Source organism: Spermophilus citellus (genome assembly GCF_964194105.1).
Source record: "Spermophilus citellus genome assembly, chromosome: 11".
In the NCBI taxonomy this organism is placed as follows: Eukaryota; Metazoa; Chordata; class Mammalia; order Rodentia; family Sciuridae; genus Spermophilus; species Spermophilus citellus.
Genome location: NC_138192.1, coordinates 66158960 through 66176980, shown reverse-complemented (window position 1 = coordinate 66176980; position 18021 = coordinate 66158960). Strand labels below are relative to the sequence as shown.

At 39.8% G+C, this 18021-nt stretch overlaps 1 protein-coding gene across 1 annotated transcript in view; it reads left to right on the top strand.

The window, feature by feature from the left end:
* The window catches only part of DPP4 (dipeptidyl peptidase 4), an 80591-nt gene that overhangs the window by 42076 nt on the left and 20494 nt on the right, over positions 1 to 18021 (top strand). Inside the window, exons 11-19 of the mRNA XM_081261690.1 lie at positions 5724 to 5859; positions 7846 to 7890; positions 9979 to 10086; positions 10326 to 10393; positions 11322 to 11375; positions 11747 to 11868; positions 13966 to 14013; positions 14269 to 14367; positions 16617 to 16686. Of these exons, the coding sequence (XP_081117816.1) occupies positions 5724 to 5859; positions 7846 to 7890; positions 9979 to 10086; positions 10326 to 10393; positions 11322 to 11375; positions 11747 to 11868; positions 13966 to 14013; positions 14269 to 14367; positions 16617 to 16686 (750 nt within the window). The remainder of the gene's footprint in view (positions 1 to 5723; positions 5860 to 7845; positions 7891 to 9978; positions 10087 to 10325; positions 10394 to 11321; positions 11376 to 11746; positions 11869 to 13965; positions 14014 to 14268; positions 14368 to 16616; positions 16687 to 18021) is intronic.

Genomic DNA, 18021 nt, shown 5'->3' with positions numbered 1-18021 from the left:
ATCCTGAAGAATGCACAGATGGAGCAGTTATGATTCCAGCAGGGCACAGAGAAGAGGAAGGGCACCAGGGTGGAACTAACAGGGCGTGGGAATCATGGGCTCTCTGGGGAAAGCCCAGCAGTGCCTGGTATGACCTCTTGATCTATAACCAAAGTCTGTCTGCAGAGAGGATAGATAAGCCATGGGCTCCTGCTAAGAAAAATATTCCATCTGGAAGGAAGTATAGATCTCACCAGTTTATATACTTTTATTTAAGGACTTGGAAAGCTTTGCTCCTGTGAGATATAATGTAGAAATGCACAAAAAAATAAATATAATAAAAGTGGACAATTGCCACTTGTGCTGGTGAGGCTAACCTTGCCCCTCTCTCCTTCTCTGGGAGTCCCAAGAGATGAGGTCAGTAGGACTTGGAGGAGTCCCAAACGATGAGGTCGGTAGAACCTGGAGGAGTCCCAGAACACAATCAACTCCACTGTGAGAGAGCTGAGGCTCAGACAGGCAAAGTCATTTGCTCAACTCTCACAACAAGTTATTGTGGGAAATGGGAATAGGACAGAGGTCTGTGCTTCCCAGAATCAAATAACTAAATAGTGGAGTTAAAATATATTGAGCGCTTGTGGGCCGGACTAAGCTCCGTGTTCTGCCCTTACTCTCTCATTTATTCCCCGTGAACACCCTAAGGGGTCATTTTACAGCCATCTCATAGATGATCCCACTTAAAAATCACTTTCCAAAGCACAGTTTGTGAAGTGCTGAGCTCAGGAAACTTATCCAACTTTAAGGACTTATTTATTGCCCTCAATGAATTAATCATTAATTCTTTCTGCTTTGTAGTTCTTTAAGCTAGGGGCTGTCTTGTTCACTGTGAATGTTTTACATGCAGGACCCAGGGAATCCATGAATCCATGTAGGTTATGCCACCTAACGAACTGCCTAGCCCTCTCAGCTGTGTTACCCCCTGATTCACTAGTTCCAGGAATGGGGGGCTTTGCTAGGACAGCATTGTCCTTCCTTCCTCTATCCATGTTCTCCTCATTCAGTTTCCTGTTATCCCTGTCCCTTTGTCAAAAGAGCTTCCAGCAAGTGAACTCCTGTAGGAGGATGAGACTGATTGTGGTTTTGATAGAGACTAGCAGAAGTGGGTAGAAATGAGTGGACGTGTTACTTCTGTGATAACAAGTGAGAAGGGCATCGGGTCACTTTTCCAAGAACACTGGCAAGCCTCTCTGCTACCCTTATTCGTTTAGTGCTAAGGTTGATTAGTTAAGCTGCTAATGTACATGGAGTACTCATACTGGGAGTTTTTAGAACTCAAAATATGAGAGGAAAAAGCATATAATGAAAAATTATAAAACTCTTGTTTTATTTAGAGCAATACTTACATTGCCAACTAACGTAAGACAAGTTCAACAGGGTATGAACCAATTTTAGGATCTCCAGTGCCTAGCAGGGTGCCTGGGACAAAGCTAGTACCCATTTGATATGTGTAGAATAAATTATTAGATGTGTGGATGGATGGATAAGGTGGGTTTTCCTGGTGACTTTGTTTGTAGAGCTTAGGAATTCTCATAGCCAGCTCCAAAGACAGCCTTCAAAGTGACCTTGCCTAGCAATCCCTCTTTTCTATCTCCCCCAAAACATCTGAAAATTCTTTGACTTGAGAAGGGTGTGTTTTACTGAGGCAACCCCACCCAACATCTGCCTAATGGCTCTGGAGGCCTATCTAACCAGGATAATGACATACCCTACCAGTGTTCTCTCTGAGCCTGAGGGACACAGTAGATAAAGACTTGCTCTCTGGAATAGTGGATGACCTTTGGACTATAAGGTCATCAACTCTGAGATTGTCACTGGAGGAAAACTAGTTCCTGGAAAACTATAACACCTGCAGGAAAGGAGGCAGAATAGGGCTTGAATGCTACCAAGGCTGCATCCCTAATATCTGCAGTGTTCCATCTAGCCCTACTCATTCCTCTTCTCAGTGATTTGTCAGCAGACCCAAGAGGGTTGGCATCCTTATCAGAGCAGAGGGTGGCATGGAGCCTGAGGCCAGCACTGGCAGTACGCCTGCTTCCTCTGGTGATTCACTGAATTAATCACTCCACGATTTAAAGTTGCTCTTAGAAGCAATTTTCCCTCCAATATCCTTTCCAGTTAGTAATACATACCTTATTTTAAGTAGCCTTCATGTTTCCTAAAAGCAACATTTACACAAATTAGGGGCATGAATATCACCTAAGAGACTTTATTAAATGCCAACACTTTGCAAGGCCTTGTGCTAGGATAGTCACTCTACAAGGAGAGTCCCTGTAAGTGTGATATTCAAAATCAAGTCCCTTGGTGAATGCAGATGTGATTTGCTTTATCCAATTCAGTCTACACCCAACTTTCTAGTAAAAATAAATAAATAAATTTCATTGAGTGAGGAATGTTATGCTGAAAAGGAGCAATGAGGTCAAGCTAGCCCGCAATTTCCCAGAGTGTCAGGCAGAGCCTGTGCCTTGGGAGTGAGCGTGAACATGAAAGCCAAAGCCAGCCCAGCCGCTTGATCTGAAAACTGACTCCAACACTCTGCAGTTGGGTGATCTTGGGCAAGTTACTTAACCTCTCTGCACTTCTGTTTCCTCATCTGCAAAACATGAACTACAAGGACACAAGTGGTCATGGGTTTTTGTCAACCACTTGGAACATTTCCTGGCTCAGAGTAGATACCACGTGGGTGTGAACTCTTATTGTTATGTCCAGAAATTACTCTGTTGCATTAGCATTTAAATCAACCGTATTCCCCTCGGACAGATCCAGCTCCAGAAGTTCGAAGAGCTGTAGAGTCCCTGTGTCTAACTCTGGTAAACAGTCCAGGCTCCAAGGAAGCCACACCTGCAGCCCCTCTTCCACCCTCCCCCAACCACTACAGAGAGAAAATATGCTCAATATCTGCCTCTTTCTCTTTGCAGAATAAAACCAGCACATAGCATGTAAAGCGTAGTTGATAGTCTGCTTGTTTAATGTTTCTGGTGTGAAGTGGAGTCTTAAACCTTTCAGTAAAAAGTTCAGTTGAGCCATTGGTTTATATCTTTTTCATGACCCTGATATCTCAGCCTGGCATGATCTTGGCTCAGGGCTGCAATTGAAGAGAAGTGTGTTTAGAAGAAAAGTCAAAACTGACTGTTTGCTCCACTGATGAACTGCCTTTGCTGAGCACTCACAGGGTGCAGAGTACACCGTGGGCCCTGGAGAGTGGCAAAGGTAGTAGAGGATCCAGGGTCATTAACCTTTATCTAGAAATGGGCAGGGAAGATGGTTAATGCACGTGAGTTTCCTGGCTGACTTCCCAAATTCCACTACTCAATGTTTTCAAATGGGAATGGTTGTTTTACAGTGCTTATTCCTGAACCGAGGTATAATTTATGGCTTTTAGTAGATAAAGCCACTTAGTACCAGTGACTCACTGACCATGGAAAAGTGTTCCCTTGCTCCCCCACCACCTTCCTTTTCTTCCACCAGAACCCTTTGAAAGGGGGAAAGTATTTCTGGATCCCAGTTTCCTAATCTATGCCCATGGAACCCTACAGAATTTTGTATATGGTAATAGAAAGCCTTTTTTTTTTCTTCAGAGTGAGAAGTACATAATTTTAATGATTATATGAAAGGTTTTTCAACAACTGTGTAGAATTGGGGTTAGTCCACTAGGGTCCATGGGCTAAATCCCATCTGCCACTTGCTTTGTATCATCCACAAGAATATTGTTATGTTTTTTAATGGTTAGGAAGAAAACTCAGAGCAAAAAAAAAAAAATCTATTTCATGATATGAAAATCATTTCATCCTTTTTTGAAGCATAGTCACTCTCATTTGTTTTAAGTATTGTCTGGGCTTCCATGCTACAAAGACAGAGTTCAGTGGCCATGACAGAGAACATAATGATTAATACATTTACTATCTAGAAGCCCTCAGCTAAAATTTCCTTACCCCTGGTCTAGAAAGTTAATTTTAATAATCTTCATTTTCTGTCTTCTTTTTCATTTTTCCATTTTTCTTTTCAAGGATTTATTACCTCCTAGATAAGATTTATTTGCCTTCCCATCCTCTCTTTGATGCCTCTATGTCATGAACACAGATGAGTTAGATTTAGACGAGGCACCCTTACTCCCAGGCATGCAAAGAGGCACTCTCTAGTTCTACAGCCTGGCAATTTGTGATAAGCTCTGTGAGGCTGACAATTGGTATGGCAACAGGGATTTCCAAGAAAACATCGTTGACCAGGGACACTTAAGCTGAGACCTGAAGAAATAGGATGTGACAGTCATTTCAGACAAATGGGAAGAGGAAGAAGGCTGCAGAGCCCCTTAACAAGCAAGAAGAGGGCTGAAAGGGGAAGGAGTTGCTATGTGTGGAATGTGACCCTCTGCTGCATGAAGGGTCTTTCAGTACCTGCAATCTGCAGTGGGAGAGGATGCAGGCACAGTGTCACCAGGAGCATTAACCCATGGAGTGTCCTAGAGAAGCTGGGAGGGGCCTAAAGTGCTTTATCCTAAGGCCCCCAGTGCTCATATTTGTTGTGTGATTCAGTGTCTGTGAAGGGCGTGGAGACAGGAACCCATCTCTGTGAGTTCTGAGGAAGGACAGAGCTATTTAGAACACAACTCAGGAGAGGTGGTTTTTTTTTTTTTTTTTTTTTTTTTTTTTTCCCCTGGAGTGCTGCATTCCACAGGAATATAGTCTGTTTGGAAAGCCAGGTGTCCAGAAGAGAGGACAGGCACCACTGGGTGGGGGCAGAGCAAGCAGAGAATTTTAGAAAGTTTGGAGTGGACCAGGCGCTGGAGAGGAGTGATTTGTGAATAGTCATCCAAAATCATACTGGAGGAGGGGCAAAAAGGGAAAATTGAAAAAACTATCCAGAGCACATAACGTTAGGGAGTCTAGCAGCACAGTAAATTATGAATTCCACGCATTTCACTACAAATCAGAGGGGGGGTTCCAAAACTGTTTGCAGGTATGTGTTGGGGAGGATGCATTGCTAGAGCTATCTCTATTTGTATAAATTTAAGTTGAAAATTGCAGGGCTTCTTAATTTCTTCACAAGGTTCATGTTTTGACTCTTGAAAAAGGCTTTTATTTGTTGTCATTTTGGGGGTTTTAGTATTTTTTTTAAGGATATAATTCTTAGATTTTCAAAGTTCATGGAAGTGTGAGTCAATTTTTTTTTTCTCCATTTGAAAATGAAGTTGAGAAAAGGGTCAGCTGCAGTTTCACACTAATAGGAAGAATTTTCTGGAGATGTGCGTCAAATTACCAGAAAATACTCACATCTCAGCCAGTGTATTGTTCCCTCAAGACAACAGAAAGGAGAGGAGAGACACCACCCTGGACTCCCTGGTACCACCAGGGCCACATTTAAGACTCAGTTAATCCTGAGCATATGGTTCTAGTCGAGTATGTTAAACCACTGTGGGATTTTGCTACAACTTTTCTTGTGGGATATATTTTAATTTCCATTCAAAATTAAATTGCACTTTAAGCTTAAGGAAAGGTAAAATATGATGGAATTAAATGGTATTCTTACCCACTAAAAGTTCTAATTCCCATTAGGATTGATTTATTTTTAATGAGTAAAATGTTTGTATCAAGGTCTGGAACAAATTCATTCTGTGTTATGTTTCTCCCACCACCACCACCCCAACCCTCCTTCCTTCCTTCCTTCCTTCCTTCCTTCCTTCCTTCCAGGGATCACTACTTGTGTGATGTCACTTGGGCTACACAAGAAAGAATTTCCCTGCAGTGGCTCAGGAGGATTCAGAACTATTCTGTCATGGATATTTGTGACTATGATAAGAACAACCTTAGATGGAATTGCTTAATGGTAAGATTGGGTCAGAATACTCTGCTTGTCATCAGTGTAGACTTTAAACTCGAGTAAAGAATGGGAATCAGGAAATGAAGTTTAATTTTCTATTCTCTCTGACTCCGTGTTCAACCCTGAGGCAGTGATCAGTTTGATAATTAGATCACCTGATATTCATTAGGGCTTCTGTTTCACCTTCCCTCTCTACCCATACTGTTCGGTTTGGGTTTGGTCTCTTGGGAAAGGGAAAGGAGGTGACTGGAATGCAGAAGGTAAAATTTCATGTCAATATTCAAAAATGCAAAGAGGACTAGGGGCTGCAATTGCAACAAAGTGCATTGGAACAGAGAAATAGAGGATATTGAGCATGACTGGCTGGATATGTAAGAAAAAGAAATATTGAGGCAGCAAATCTATTACCATAAGCAGGAAACAGCTTTAGAACTTAAATAAATAACTACCAGCCTGACAGGATGGCAACACTGAGGCAGACTTAGGGTTGATTGACCTTGAAGTGCTGGGTTGCAGGGGGAGTCCCAGCTAAGAGACCGTGAGCAGAAGACCATGAGTCAAAGGGGATCATAAAGCCCCTTTGGAGCCAGCAGCCTCAAGAAGGGTAGAACCCAGACAAGGTTTGCTAGCATATAACCAGGCCTCTGCAAGCCTCCCTGTCTGGTCATGGGCCTGTGCCTATGCACCTTCCTGCCAGGAAGATTCTCACCTCAGAGAGCTTGAGCACCCCATGTCTTGACTCACTTTATTCATTTATTTATGCAAGAAACATTGAGTGCTCTCAAATGTATAATGTTCCAAGCTCTGTGCTAAGCCATGCATATTTTTAAAAATGATTTAGACAGCATTCTTGTCCCTAAAATGTTTCTGTTCTGGTAGGGAATTCCATTACAAAAATAAATCATAAGGTAAACCGTTTATTGAGCACTTATGTCATGCCAGGCACTGTGGAGACTGAGGCTCAGGAAATTTAAGGAGCTTCCTCAGGTCACAGGACACAGCTGAAACTCAAACAGCAAAATCCAAGCTCTTTGCTTCCTGCTCATTAGATCCCTGTAATGTTAGAATATTGTGCCATAAAAGCATCTAATCACCTGCCCCCAGTAGAGACATCCCTCAGGCAGGCAGGGTGGGACAAGGAGTAACATAGGAGAGATACAGAGGAGTCTGGAATAAGATGCCATATATGAGTAGATAAGGGCACAAGGCTTATCTATGCAGAGGGCTGTGCTAAGTATCTACTGTGAATAAGTTGGGGCATAAGGGACTGTGGTATTTATGACCAGGGGAGGGGACAGAAACAGGGGTGGACATTGAGGATAGAGATACACACGCTCAGACTCAGGTATGATTCTGAGTTTGGACTTCCTTGGTAAGAAATAGGGACAGTGTAAGGTAATAAATCAGAGAGTGTCATAAAGATAATATCTATTGCCAAATGCGGTCAGCTGGAGGCTTAGCAGGGTGGATAGTAGGCCCGAGGGAGAAAAGATAAGCAATGTCCAGAAGATCAAGTCAGTGGACCAAGGAAAACCTGCCAAAAGACATGAACAAAAGCAGTAATGGTGGAGAAGGTCAGAGAAGTCAAAGAAAGGGGCTGAGGAGGTTGACTGTGAGCAGTGTAGTAATCTAGAAGTCTTCCCAGGTCTCTGGCATGGGTGGGTAGAAGGATGGAGGAACATGAACAGGCTGGTAGAGATGGAGAACAGAGAAGGAAATGACCTTCGGTTCTGTATGCGTTGAACTTCACATATCAGGAGGGCAGTGTAGGGGGTAGAGCTAGGACAGAGCTCTAGGCAAGAGAGGGAAATGATCTAATGTAATTACAAGAAAAATACTAACATAAAGGAAAATAGGTGAATGGAGATAGTTTTCAATTATTTTATTAAGTGTAATTTTTGTTTATATTACCACAGATTATGGCTAAAGAATAGATGACATCATCTCACTCCTCTTTGAAATGCTGTCCTTGTGTTTTTTTCCCCTTCTTAGGCACAGCAACACACAGAAACGAGTTCTACAGGCTGGGTTGGAAGAGTAAGTACTATGAGTTACAGGATTTTATGTGCTAAGGGCCAGCTACACAGAGCTATTTAATGGGTAGGCATTATACATTAGGGACCTATGTTATTTGCTATTAATAGAGATGTTAGTTGACCTGTTTCTTAAAATATTGGAGATGGTCCCTACAGAGCTATCTCTTTATGACGGATATAGAGCATACTGAGTTGGAAAAAGTAAGGGGACAAGTGAAAAACCCAGAGCAGAGCAGGCAAAACAAAACACATACTCCAGGCAAATTGTAGCTCCCAGTCAGTTAAAAAGCAACCATTGCTGAAAGGCAGCCAAGATGCCGAATATGCTTGTTGACCTCATATTTGAAGTTATGTGCTTTAAAGGCAGAAAACACAGTTTCCATCCCAGCCTGGACAAATGCCTAAGGAGATGTGACTACAACTAGCAGAAACTCAGCACCAACCACACAACGCCTGCTACGCACCTCTCTTTGGAAGAAATTGTGCTCGTGTGAGTTCACACTTTATTAGGCACCCAGATGCAGAGCTTTATCCAGGAAAGCATGGTGACCCTCGGAGACTTCTCATGCTTCCCAGTCCTGCTGCATTATATGCACATTGCTCAGAATTACCAGCCACACATTGCTCGAAACCATGGAATGGAATGTGTACATGAAGGAGCTCTAGCCATCGAGACACCCCATGTGAAAGATGAAGACTGACTCGCACCTAATTTTTGTGACCACTTCTATAAATCCTCCTTCGAGAGGGAAACAAAGCAACACAAAAATGGAAAGATTTCACAACTCTTGGGTCATAGAGGAGAGGGCCCAGTTCAGGAAGATGAGTCCTTCCGGGGGGCTCAGAACTTTGAAGCATTCACATGTCCTTTTTCTTCAGGCATTGATTGGGCAGAGGGGAGACGTTTGCCAACATGAAAAGTGGTTTCCTCCATGGCAAGAGACACGCTACACTTCCTCATGACTCTTTGAAAAAAATATGTTTTTTCCTCTCTGTATTTAACCAGACAGATGCCACTTTTCACACATTCCTACTAGGCACAACTCCATCCAGGGGAAACAGGGAAATGTATTAAAAAGATAAGGCTGTGAACACAGGTCTAGAGAGGGGAATGTGTTTCAGAGCTCTGTAATGAGAACACCAAGTGTACTGCACGCCTCAGCTTGCTCCATAAATGAATTCACTTTGAATCACTAAATAGAAGAGGGAAGCGTGTTTCTTCCTTCCCAAAATGGGAGCTGATGAGAGAGGAAACATCGAGGGCGAAGTGAACCAACAATTTTAAAAGACCATCTCCTACCTGCTCTCAAATGCAGCTAGGAAACAGAAATCGTAAAACAACGTACTCCTTTCGGGCTTGGAAAGACACTCTTCTACTTAGGCTACATTATATTCTGAGCACTATCTTTAATTGAACAGTAAAAAAAAAAATGAAGATTTTATTCTATATTTCTATGCAACCTTTTTTGGGTAAATTGTTGATCATACTCACAAAATGAAAAGGCTTATAATAAAAAGAACTCTATGAATGCTTCCACATGAAGTATACAACAGGCATTCCTATGGTATCTAGTCTAAAAATGGTTAAGCCTGGATTTCAAAAAGAAATATGTGTAAAAAGAGGAACAAAAAATTCCCCCAAACTACAAACCACCTCCAACCTGAAGCAGGCAAAGAATAATATGTCAGTTTTAGGAAAGCACCTTTGTGACACTGAGAAAAGCTACATCTTGAACAAAGGTGGATGCTGGAAACACACTGATCCTTGGGAGTCAATGTCCTTCACAGAGAGAGGATGCCCTAAAATAACAGGACCTATTTCTATTTATTGAATGTCCTGTGCAAATATCTTTATATGCATTCTCTTATTTATTCCTCACAAGAAAAATTACTTAGGGGTTTGGTCTTTTCATCCATATTTTATAAAAGAGACCTTCTAGCTGCATTTGGGTTGTATATGAAGCATGGGATTTTGAGCATAGGTTAAGGAAGGACTTTGTGAGACTAAAGTTGGTACTCAAATAAGACTTCTGCAAAGTAGATACATATGTGGTGCTTTAATGTTTAATTGCTCTCAATTATTTTCTAGTTTAGGCCTTCAGAACCTCATTTTACCTCTGATGGCAATAGCTTCTACAAGATCATCAGCAATGGAGAGGGTTACAAACACATTTGCCATTACCAAATAAACAAGGAAGTGAGTATTCTTATGTAATTTATTTTAAGTTGACCACCTTGTTTTGAAAACTAATTTGAAGAAGAAATCATTTGGTAAAGTCAATTAATGTGGGCAAATAGTCCAATTTCAATTCTTTTGTATTAGAGTGAGGTGGAAGGGGACGTGGACACCCAAAAAGAAATATCATTCCTATTTTAATTCCTGACATAAGTGATTTAATCCTCTACTTACCTGTGACTATTTAAAAACCCCATCAGGCCTGCACATTTATTACAAAAGGAGCCTGGGAAGTCATTGGGATAGAAGCTCTTACCAACGATTATCTGTAAGTATGTTAATAATTGATAGGATATAAATCCATTCATTACAATCTAGCCCTCTTTGCACAGAAGTAGGGAAAAAAATCTCTGACAAATACAGAGTAGTCTCTCTGGAATGTGTTCAATACTTTTTTCTTTTTAACATACGGAAGCCTTAATGATTTTCACATATGCGCAGCAGATTTGATGCTATGCCACCAAGCAGCTCTACCTCTTGCTCTTACCTGCTTTCCATCTCAAGAGCTGCAGCCTCTTGCTGGATTGTCCCTGCGCGCTAGCACTCGGCGTTCTGGGAGCCTTCAGCTGGCACTGAATGTTTGGAAGGCTTGGAAAGGCAGTGTTATCTGCCCATGCCTCAGCCTTTCTCTTTGGTTCATGGAGAACTTTGCTGACGCTGTCCACTACCCTGTGAGCTGGTGGAAGAGGGAATGTTATTTTCCATTAGAATCTTAGGCACTTGTATGGTCCTTTATTGGCCTCATTAACGGAGGAATTTTGCCACTGCCCGAAGTAGTTTCTAAAGCCCCTTTCCAGAAATGGTTCTGCCACTCTCTGGAAAGATGGGGCTCCTGACATCTAGAAGTTGATGGCATAAGACAGAAAATATGGAAAACAGGACTGAAAACAGGGTTTCAATTTCAGGCTGCTTGTCCAGTCGTATTTTTTCCTACAAAAAAAAAAAAAAAAAAAAAAAAAAAAAAGCTTATTTTGAGCCTTCATTTGTCATTTGACTTAAAGAAGAAATCCCAAGGTTAATCTATTTTGCTCTATTAAGAAAAACGTGTCCTTTGACAGAGAGGAGGGCTTCTAGGTGGGGGGCAAAGATGTGAGGATGGCTTGTGAGCACCCTTGGGCCTGCTGCTTGACCTCAGGGGATGCTTCTGATATCTTTAAAAAGCAGAATTAATATGTATTTCATTTGTTTTCTTCCAGATACTACATTAGTAATGAATACAAAGGCATGCCAGGAGGAAGAAATCTCTATAAGTAAGAGCTCTGTCAAGTTGTGGACTTCAATCATGTTTTGCCTATGAACAATTTGTAGACTCCTTTAAAAATTTTTTTTTTTGTCTTGTCCTAATATTCAATTAGAATTGCTGCCAAGTATTTTTATTCTCTCATAAATCAACCTGCATGTCATTAAAGAGAATGACTTTATTAGCTGTTTTGTGACATTTCCAAACAATGGGAGATTTGAGGTTATTACTAACTCATATATTTCATGTTAAAAAAAAAAAGAAATTTGAGGATGGCTTTGGCGTTCCGAATAATCTAAATCTAGAGTGTGGCATTATTCAAATTTCTTCCTCTCCTTGGTCCTTTCATTGAGCACTTTCTTTCCACTGTTGGTTTTACAGAATCCAACTTAATGACTACACAAAAGTGACATGCCTTAGTTGTGAGCTGAATCCAGAAAGGTGTCAGTACTATTCTGTGTCATTTAGTAAAATGGCAAAATATTATCAGCTGAGATGTTCAGGTAAGTTGACGCCCACTGAAAGGGAGGGCAGAGGCTGCAGGGACTCACGGTCCTCAGGAGTAGCTCTCTCCACTCCCTCAGCTAATGTGACCCCTGTCTCAGGGCTTCCCTTTACCACCCTCCTGGCCCCTTCTTCCCATGCCCAAGATATTCCTTCCAATGTCCAGTTGGTTTCTTCTCTGCTCAGTTCTCTTCTTTTGAACTTGGGGGGGCGGAGACTGTTGTAAACACCTCATTCCCTATTTATCCACTCACATTTAAGTGGTGAGTTTAAAACCACTTTTACTTTCCCTCTGGAGACTTCCTTCCTATATATTCCTTCTTTCTTCTTATATAACCTCTCTATATGTCTTCTCTACAGATTGTGCATTTTCAAATATTTATTTTATGAACTTACCCCTTTAAATGAGAAGCCATGACTAGTGCCTGTCACTCAATGTGCTCACAGCTTTATCTTCTGTTGCTATTGCTATTATCATTTATTTATTTATTTTACAAATGAAGAAACTTGGGCAAGGAGAGACACAGCACCTAGTGTAAGTTGCACAGCATCTATAGAGGATTCACACCCAGGCCTCTGCCTCCTGAGCCCTCTTTCTTTTTAAAATTAAAATTATTATTATTATTATTATTATTATTATTATTATTATTATTATTATTATTATAGTTGTTAATGGACTCTCTCTCTCTTTCTTTCTTTCTTCCTTTCTTTCTCTATTTATTTATTTATATGTGGTGCTGAGAATCAAACCCAGTGCCAGGCAAGTGCTCTATCACTGAGCCACAACCCCTGCCCCTGAGTCCTCTTTCTAAAAAATTGAGTGAGGCTACCTCTTAAGTGAGAGAAGGAATGTGGATATTCTGAAAAGAATTGTCAAAATGGCAAAAAAGATGACTCTGAACAGTTTTCTGAATCTTTCATCCCAAGTGTATTTTCTTTATTATTTATTTCTGTGGTTCTTCACCATCACTGTTTCTTGCCCCCTTTCTTGGGTGTGTGCTTTATACTAAGCACTGTGCTAAAAGCTGTATATTCATGATCTTGTTTCATCCTTAAGAAAATTCTGCAAAGTAGATATTATTATCTTCTTCCTTTTTTTGTAGTGAGGAAATTGAAGCATACATCTGTTGTCTATGTGACTTAGGAGGCACAGGGCAACTCAGCCAGTATTCAAACCCAGGTCTGGAAGTGCCTTCACTATGGTTTCAATCAAGTATGAAAATTAATATTATCATCCAAATGCATCAGAATTAACTAGCTCACAAAATATCTTTTCTGTACATTACCTTCCACTCTGCAACTACCACAGTTGGGATAAATAGTGAAGATATGGGCTTGTGAGAAAAACACTTTTCCATGCCAGAAGGAAATCGCTTATCCAAGTCAGGCACTGCAGATGTGCTTCCTGGCTCTGGGACTCCTCAGGAGTGGGCATGATGGGGGACCCACCCTCCTTCAGGTGCGGCTGGCTCCAGAGCTCGGCTAGCCTGCTGCCCAAAGAGTGCACGGTCTGGAGCTGCTGTGATCAGCAAGGTTTCAGAGTGGATTCAGAGTGGGGAGGATGGCAGCTCCCATTTAGCTCAGTGACAAGGAAACAGCACAGAGGTGGTAACGTACCCAAGCCCAGCAGGGCAGAGGTTCATTCCCATCTCATTCTACTGAGCCCTGTTCCTTTGCAGTAATACACCTTGTACCCATTTGCAATTATTTTAAGGAACAACCACCACCATTTATTAAGTTTCTTATCCACTATGATATTTATTATGTCTTATATCAAATGTAAATAGTAATAAAAGAGATTTAAAAAGTTATGTATGGGCTGGGGATGTGGCTCAAGCAATAACGTGCTCACCTGGCATGTGTGGGACGCTGGATTCCATCCTCAGCACCACATAAAAATAAAAATAAAGATGTTGTGTCCACCAAAAACTAAAAAATAAATATTAAAAAATTCTCTCTCTCTCTCTCTCTCTCTCTCTCTCTCTCTCTCTCTCTCTCTCTCTCTCTCTGTCTCTCTCTCTGTCTCTCTTAAAAAAAAAAAAAGTCATGTATGCCATTCTCATCTAAAACATATTTTCCCCTGATTGTTTTAACAGGCCCTGGTCTGCCTCTCTATACTCTGCATAGAAGTACAAATGATCAAGGTAATTTCTCATACCTTACCCTTCATTTGCTTGTAGGAAAGTACATGTGAAGAGGACTAACATGTCCTTAGGATTGTGTGATTTCCCTTGGCTTTAAAGTATCTTCACAATAACCTGAGCAAAAGGTTTATGACCCAGAGTATGTACAGTTCAATCCACGCATTTTGTGTTTGCTGAGTATTGCATTGCTCATTATTGCATAATCTAAATTCTTCACCTTGCAATGAATTTCTGTTGCTTCATTTATTTACTCAGTACTAAGAGTCCTGGAAGATAATTCAGCTTTGGATAAAATGCTGCAGGATGTCCAAATGCCTTCAAAGAAGCTGGACTTTATTATTTTGAATGAAACAAGTAAGTTAAATTTCTCTTGAAATAATACTTTTCATGGAAACACCAGTAAATATGACTACTGTGATAATCTGAATATATATCTTTTATATCGTATAAATATAATTTAGAAGTTTAATTTTCCATAAAATGTTCTGACACAGATCTACTACTTTTGAATTCTTTCATCGTAAAAAATAACAGCACTTTATATAAAATACATTTTGTCAAGAGGAAAGGTGTTTGGAGAAAATGCACTACTCCTAATTCAGTTTTATCCTGTTAGTAACTATTCTACTGGTAGCTATTAACTATACATTTAACTTAATGTTATCCTAATATGTTTCTCCTTTAAACCAAGAAATGGAAAATATCTGAGATGATTATAGTTTCAAATTGGGGCTCTCTATAAAGGGTTGAAATTCAGTCTCAAGAGAGAAATCTTTATTTTTTTCTATCCTTCCTCCCCTCTCATATTTGTTATATGACTGGGCTTGGTCGACTAATCCTGGATCCCATTCACTGAGAACAGTAGGTTTCTTTGAGTAGGAAACTGTGTTTGTTTGTTGGTTTTCATTTCTCCACTAAGGGCTAACAACTTATAGGGAAGGGAAGAATCCATCTGGGTTCATTTAGCCTGGATGCTTTTTATAAATTTTGGATATAATAGGAAATATTCAACTCATTTCATTTTAAGGACAAGACAGGCCCTTGAGAGTGTAGGTACTTCTGAAGAATATCTTAGGGCAGGGATGCTCACATAAAACATGCTTGTGAGTCACCTGGGAGCTCATTAACATTTACATTCTGGCCCTGCAAGTCAGGTTGGCTGTCCAGGTTCTAGCATTTAGAGTAAGCTCCTAAGTGATGACGATGTTTTCAAACCTCTAAGCCATAAACTTAGAGCTTCTCAATGCTGACATGGCCTGGTGCAGAAGCCTTGAGTACTGGATGTGACATTCTGTTCCAGTTGGTAAACAGTGGGGATCCCTGAAGGGTTTAGGATCAGGGAAGCCACATGAAAGGGAAAACTGATAGGGATTGCAGGGTAGAGCTTTCAGACAGAAGAGGATCTGACAGGAAAAGAGGGCTAAAGGGGGAGTTCAAGAGAAGGGAGCAGAGAAGGTAGAGCTTTAAGATTAGAAAGACACCCTCCCCCCCAAAGAAAGGACCATCCCTCTGCACAAAGGTGGAACCTTTGTGTCTCAGCATCTTCTAATGAGTGAGTGCTGACTCACAGAGCCTCAATCAAATACAAATATCATGGGCAGCCAATAATTTGATATTTCATTGAAATTATAATAGAAATTAACTTCAAATTTTGTTCTTAGAAACACATTAAATTAGAAAACAAACATTCAGCAAAATAAGAATTGAAGATTAATGTACTTATATATTTTACTCCTAAATCTTTCTTTTGTCCTTAACCAAAATAAAATCAACCAAAATCAAAGCAATAAGACAAAAAGGAAAATAAATGTAGGAAAGAGCGCCATAGATCAGGAATTTTTCATTTTTGGCCCACAATTTAAATCTCCCAAAGCTATAAATAGTCATTAAAATCTGGAAAAACGCTTAATCTTTTAGATTTGTTAGAAAAACTCATCTTTCATCTGAAAGCAAAGGAAACCAATTCATTATTTAAGGACAAATCTTATCAAACTGACATTAAATCAAGCACAGGGAATCAAACAGATCCGTGGGAGATCATACAGAATGTACGCAACAGTTTGCTCCACATAAGCCCGATTTCATTCTGTGAAATACGGAGCTGAAAATGGGAACGCAGCTCTGCGGTCTGGGATGGCAATAGGAATTATAAAAATGTTATTAAATCAGAATTTTAAAATAGAGTTGGGGCCAACTACAAATCCTAAACAGCTTCAAGGAAATTCAAGAAGAGGAAAACATTTTGGAGGAAAACTTAGAACATAAGCCATAAACAAACTAGATAAGTAGATCAGATGCCAAAGAACAGAATCATAAAAACAAAACATTAGAAATTCTAAGATGCACTTTTATTTTACAATGCATCAATGTATTCGATAGATACTTTAGAGACAACTTTATTGTCTTACTATTAACGAGAATTTTAACCTGACAGTGTTTTTATATCTTAAAAACATGCTGAATCCAAGCAGCTCATTTTCTTTTTTCTATTCTAATTTAGCAAATTGTTAGACTCTAGACATGACATCACTGACAGAGATAAGGAAAGAAATCTTGCACTAATAATTGTTCTTATCTCACTAATTGATTTTTTTTTTTTTTAGAATTTTGGTATCAGATGATCTTGCCTCCTCATTTTGATAAATCCAAGAAATACCCTCTGCTATTAGAAGTGTAAGTATTCAAGAGAGAGCAATTGAGTCTTAACTGTTGCTTTTTTTTCCCTTTGCCCAGTACAGATTACTGAAACACAGAGCTAAATGCAATCCTTCTTTCTCCCCAAATCACTGATTACTGTTTTCACCTTCATTTTGCATCCACAGACTCCAACCTGTATTTTCTACTCTCTTCTTAATAGGCAAGATAGACACTTTTATTCTATTATAATAGCATATATTTTTTTTCTTATGATTTGCTTCCAAAAATCCAGGGGAGTTCCACAGGAATTCTCAAGTTCCCTTGCTTGTCGTTAGCTCTATACATTTGAACAAGCAAGAGATGGTATTAACAGATGTCCCAAACTTACCCAAACAACTCTCATTGGTTGCCTTTGAGTCTTTTAAGACTTGAGCTTTCTCTTTTAGTTCCTGAAATTTCACTGACAGGAATTGTCTGTTCCTTTTTTTAAAATTTTTTATTTTGTAAAGAGGAGGAATGACGTAGCTGAGTGTTCATTATGATCCTAAAGTCTTCAAGTCTTAGAGAAAGTTCTGGAATCATGTTTGTGAGTTCTGAATATGACAATATTGTAAAATGTTTTTATTAACTGCTAGGTATACACTTTAAAAGTGCCCTGGTCTCACCCTTAATGCCACAGTCTTCCCATCATAGCATGTATTATTTCCTTTATAAAAAACAAAATGAAACAAAAGTGCTGGGGCCTGCTGTGAGCCAGGTGCTTTCTGTGACTTACTTTATTCATACAACAAACGGATGTGGTGAGTTCTGTTGGTCTATCATATGGAGGAGAAAATGAAACTCAAGGGAAAAAAATTTCTGTTGTCACTAGAAAAAAAAAGCACAGATATTAATATCAGACATAGCTTTGTGTTTCTCTATTCACAGTTTCATAAAACTGAACATAAAGCACACATACAAAAGGAAAGATGGATTTTTAAATTTCTGATGTGCTGCTTGACTTTCTTAAGCTTAATTTTGGTTTAATGAAGTCAAATTCATTTGTGATGTTGATTTATATCAGGCTCTATTTACAATTCTTAAAAGCATCCTTTAAAATATAATAGTGATGTTTCTCTCTCTTCTTTGACAACGCCTGTAAATAATTAAGAAAGGTTAAGAACAAAACAAAAAGGTCAAGTTAGCACCCATTTTTGGTCAGTTACTCTCCTCCTTCTCTTTTTTAAGGTCTGTTTGTTGTTGTTTAATAATTTGGTCTAATCTCAGGGGTAGATAACTCTTCAAGTTTTAAAAGAGTCAAAGGCAACCATTGGGAGTTTGGGTAAGAGGCAAACTCTTAATCTACCAAATTTAGCGTCATTGACAGGACCA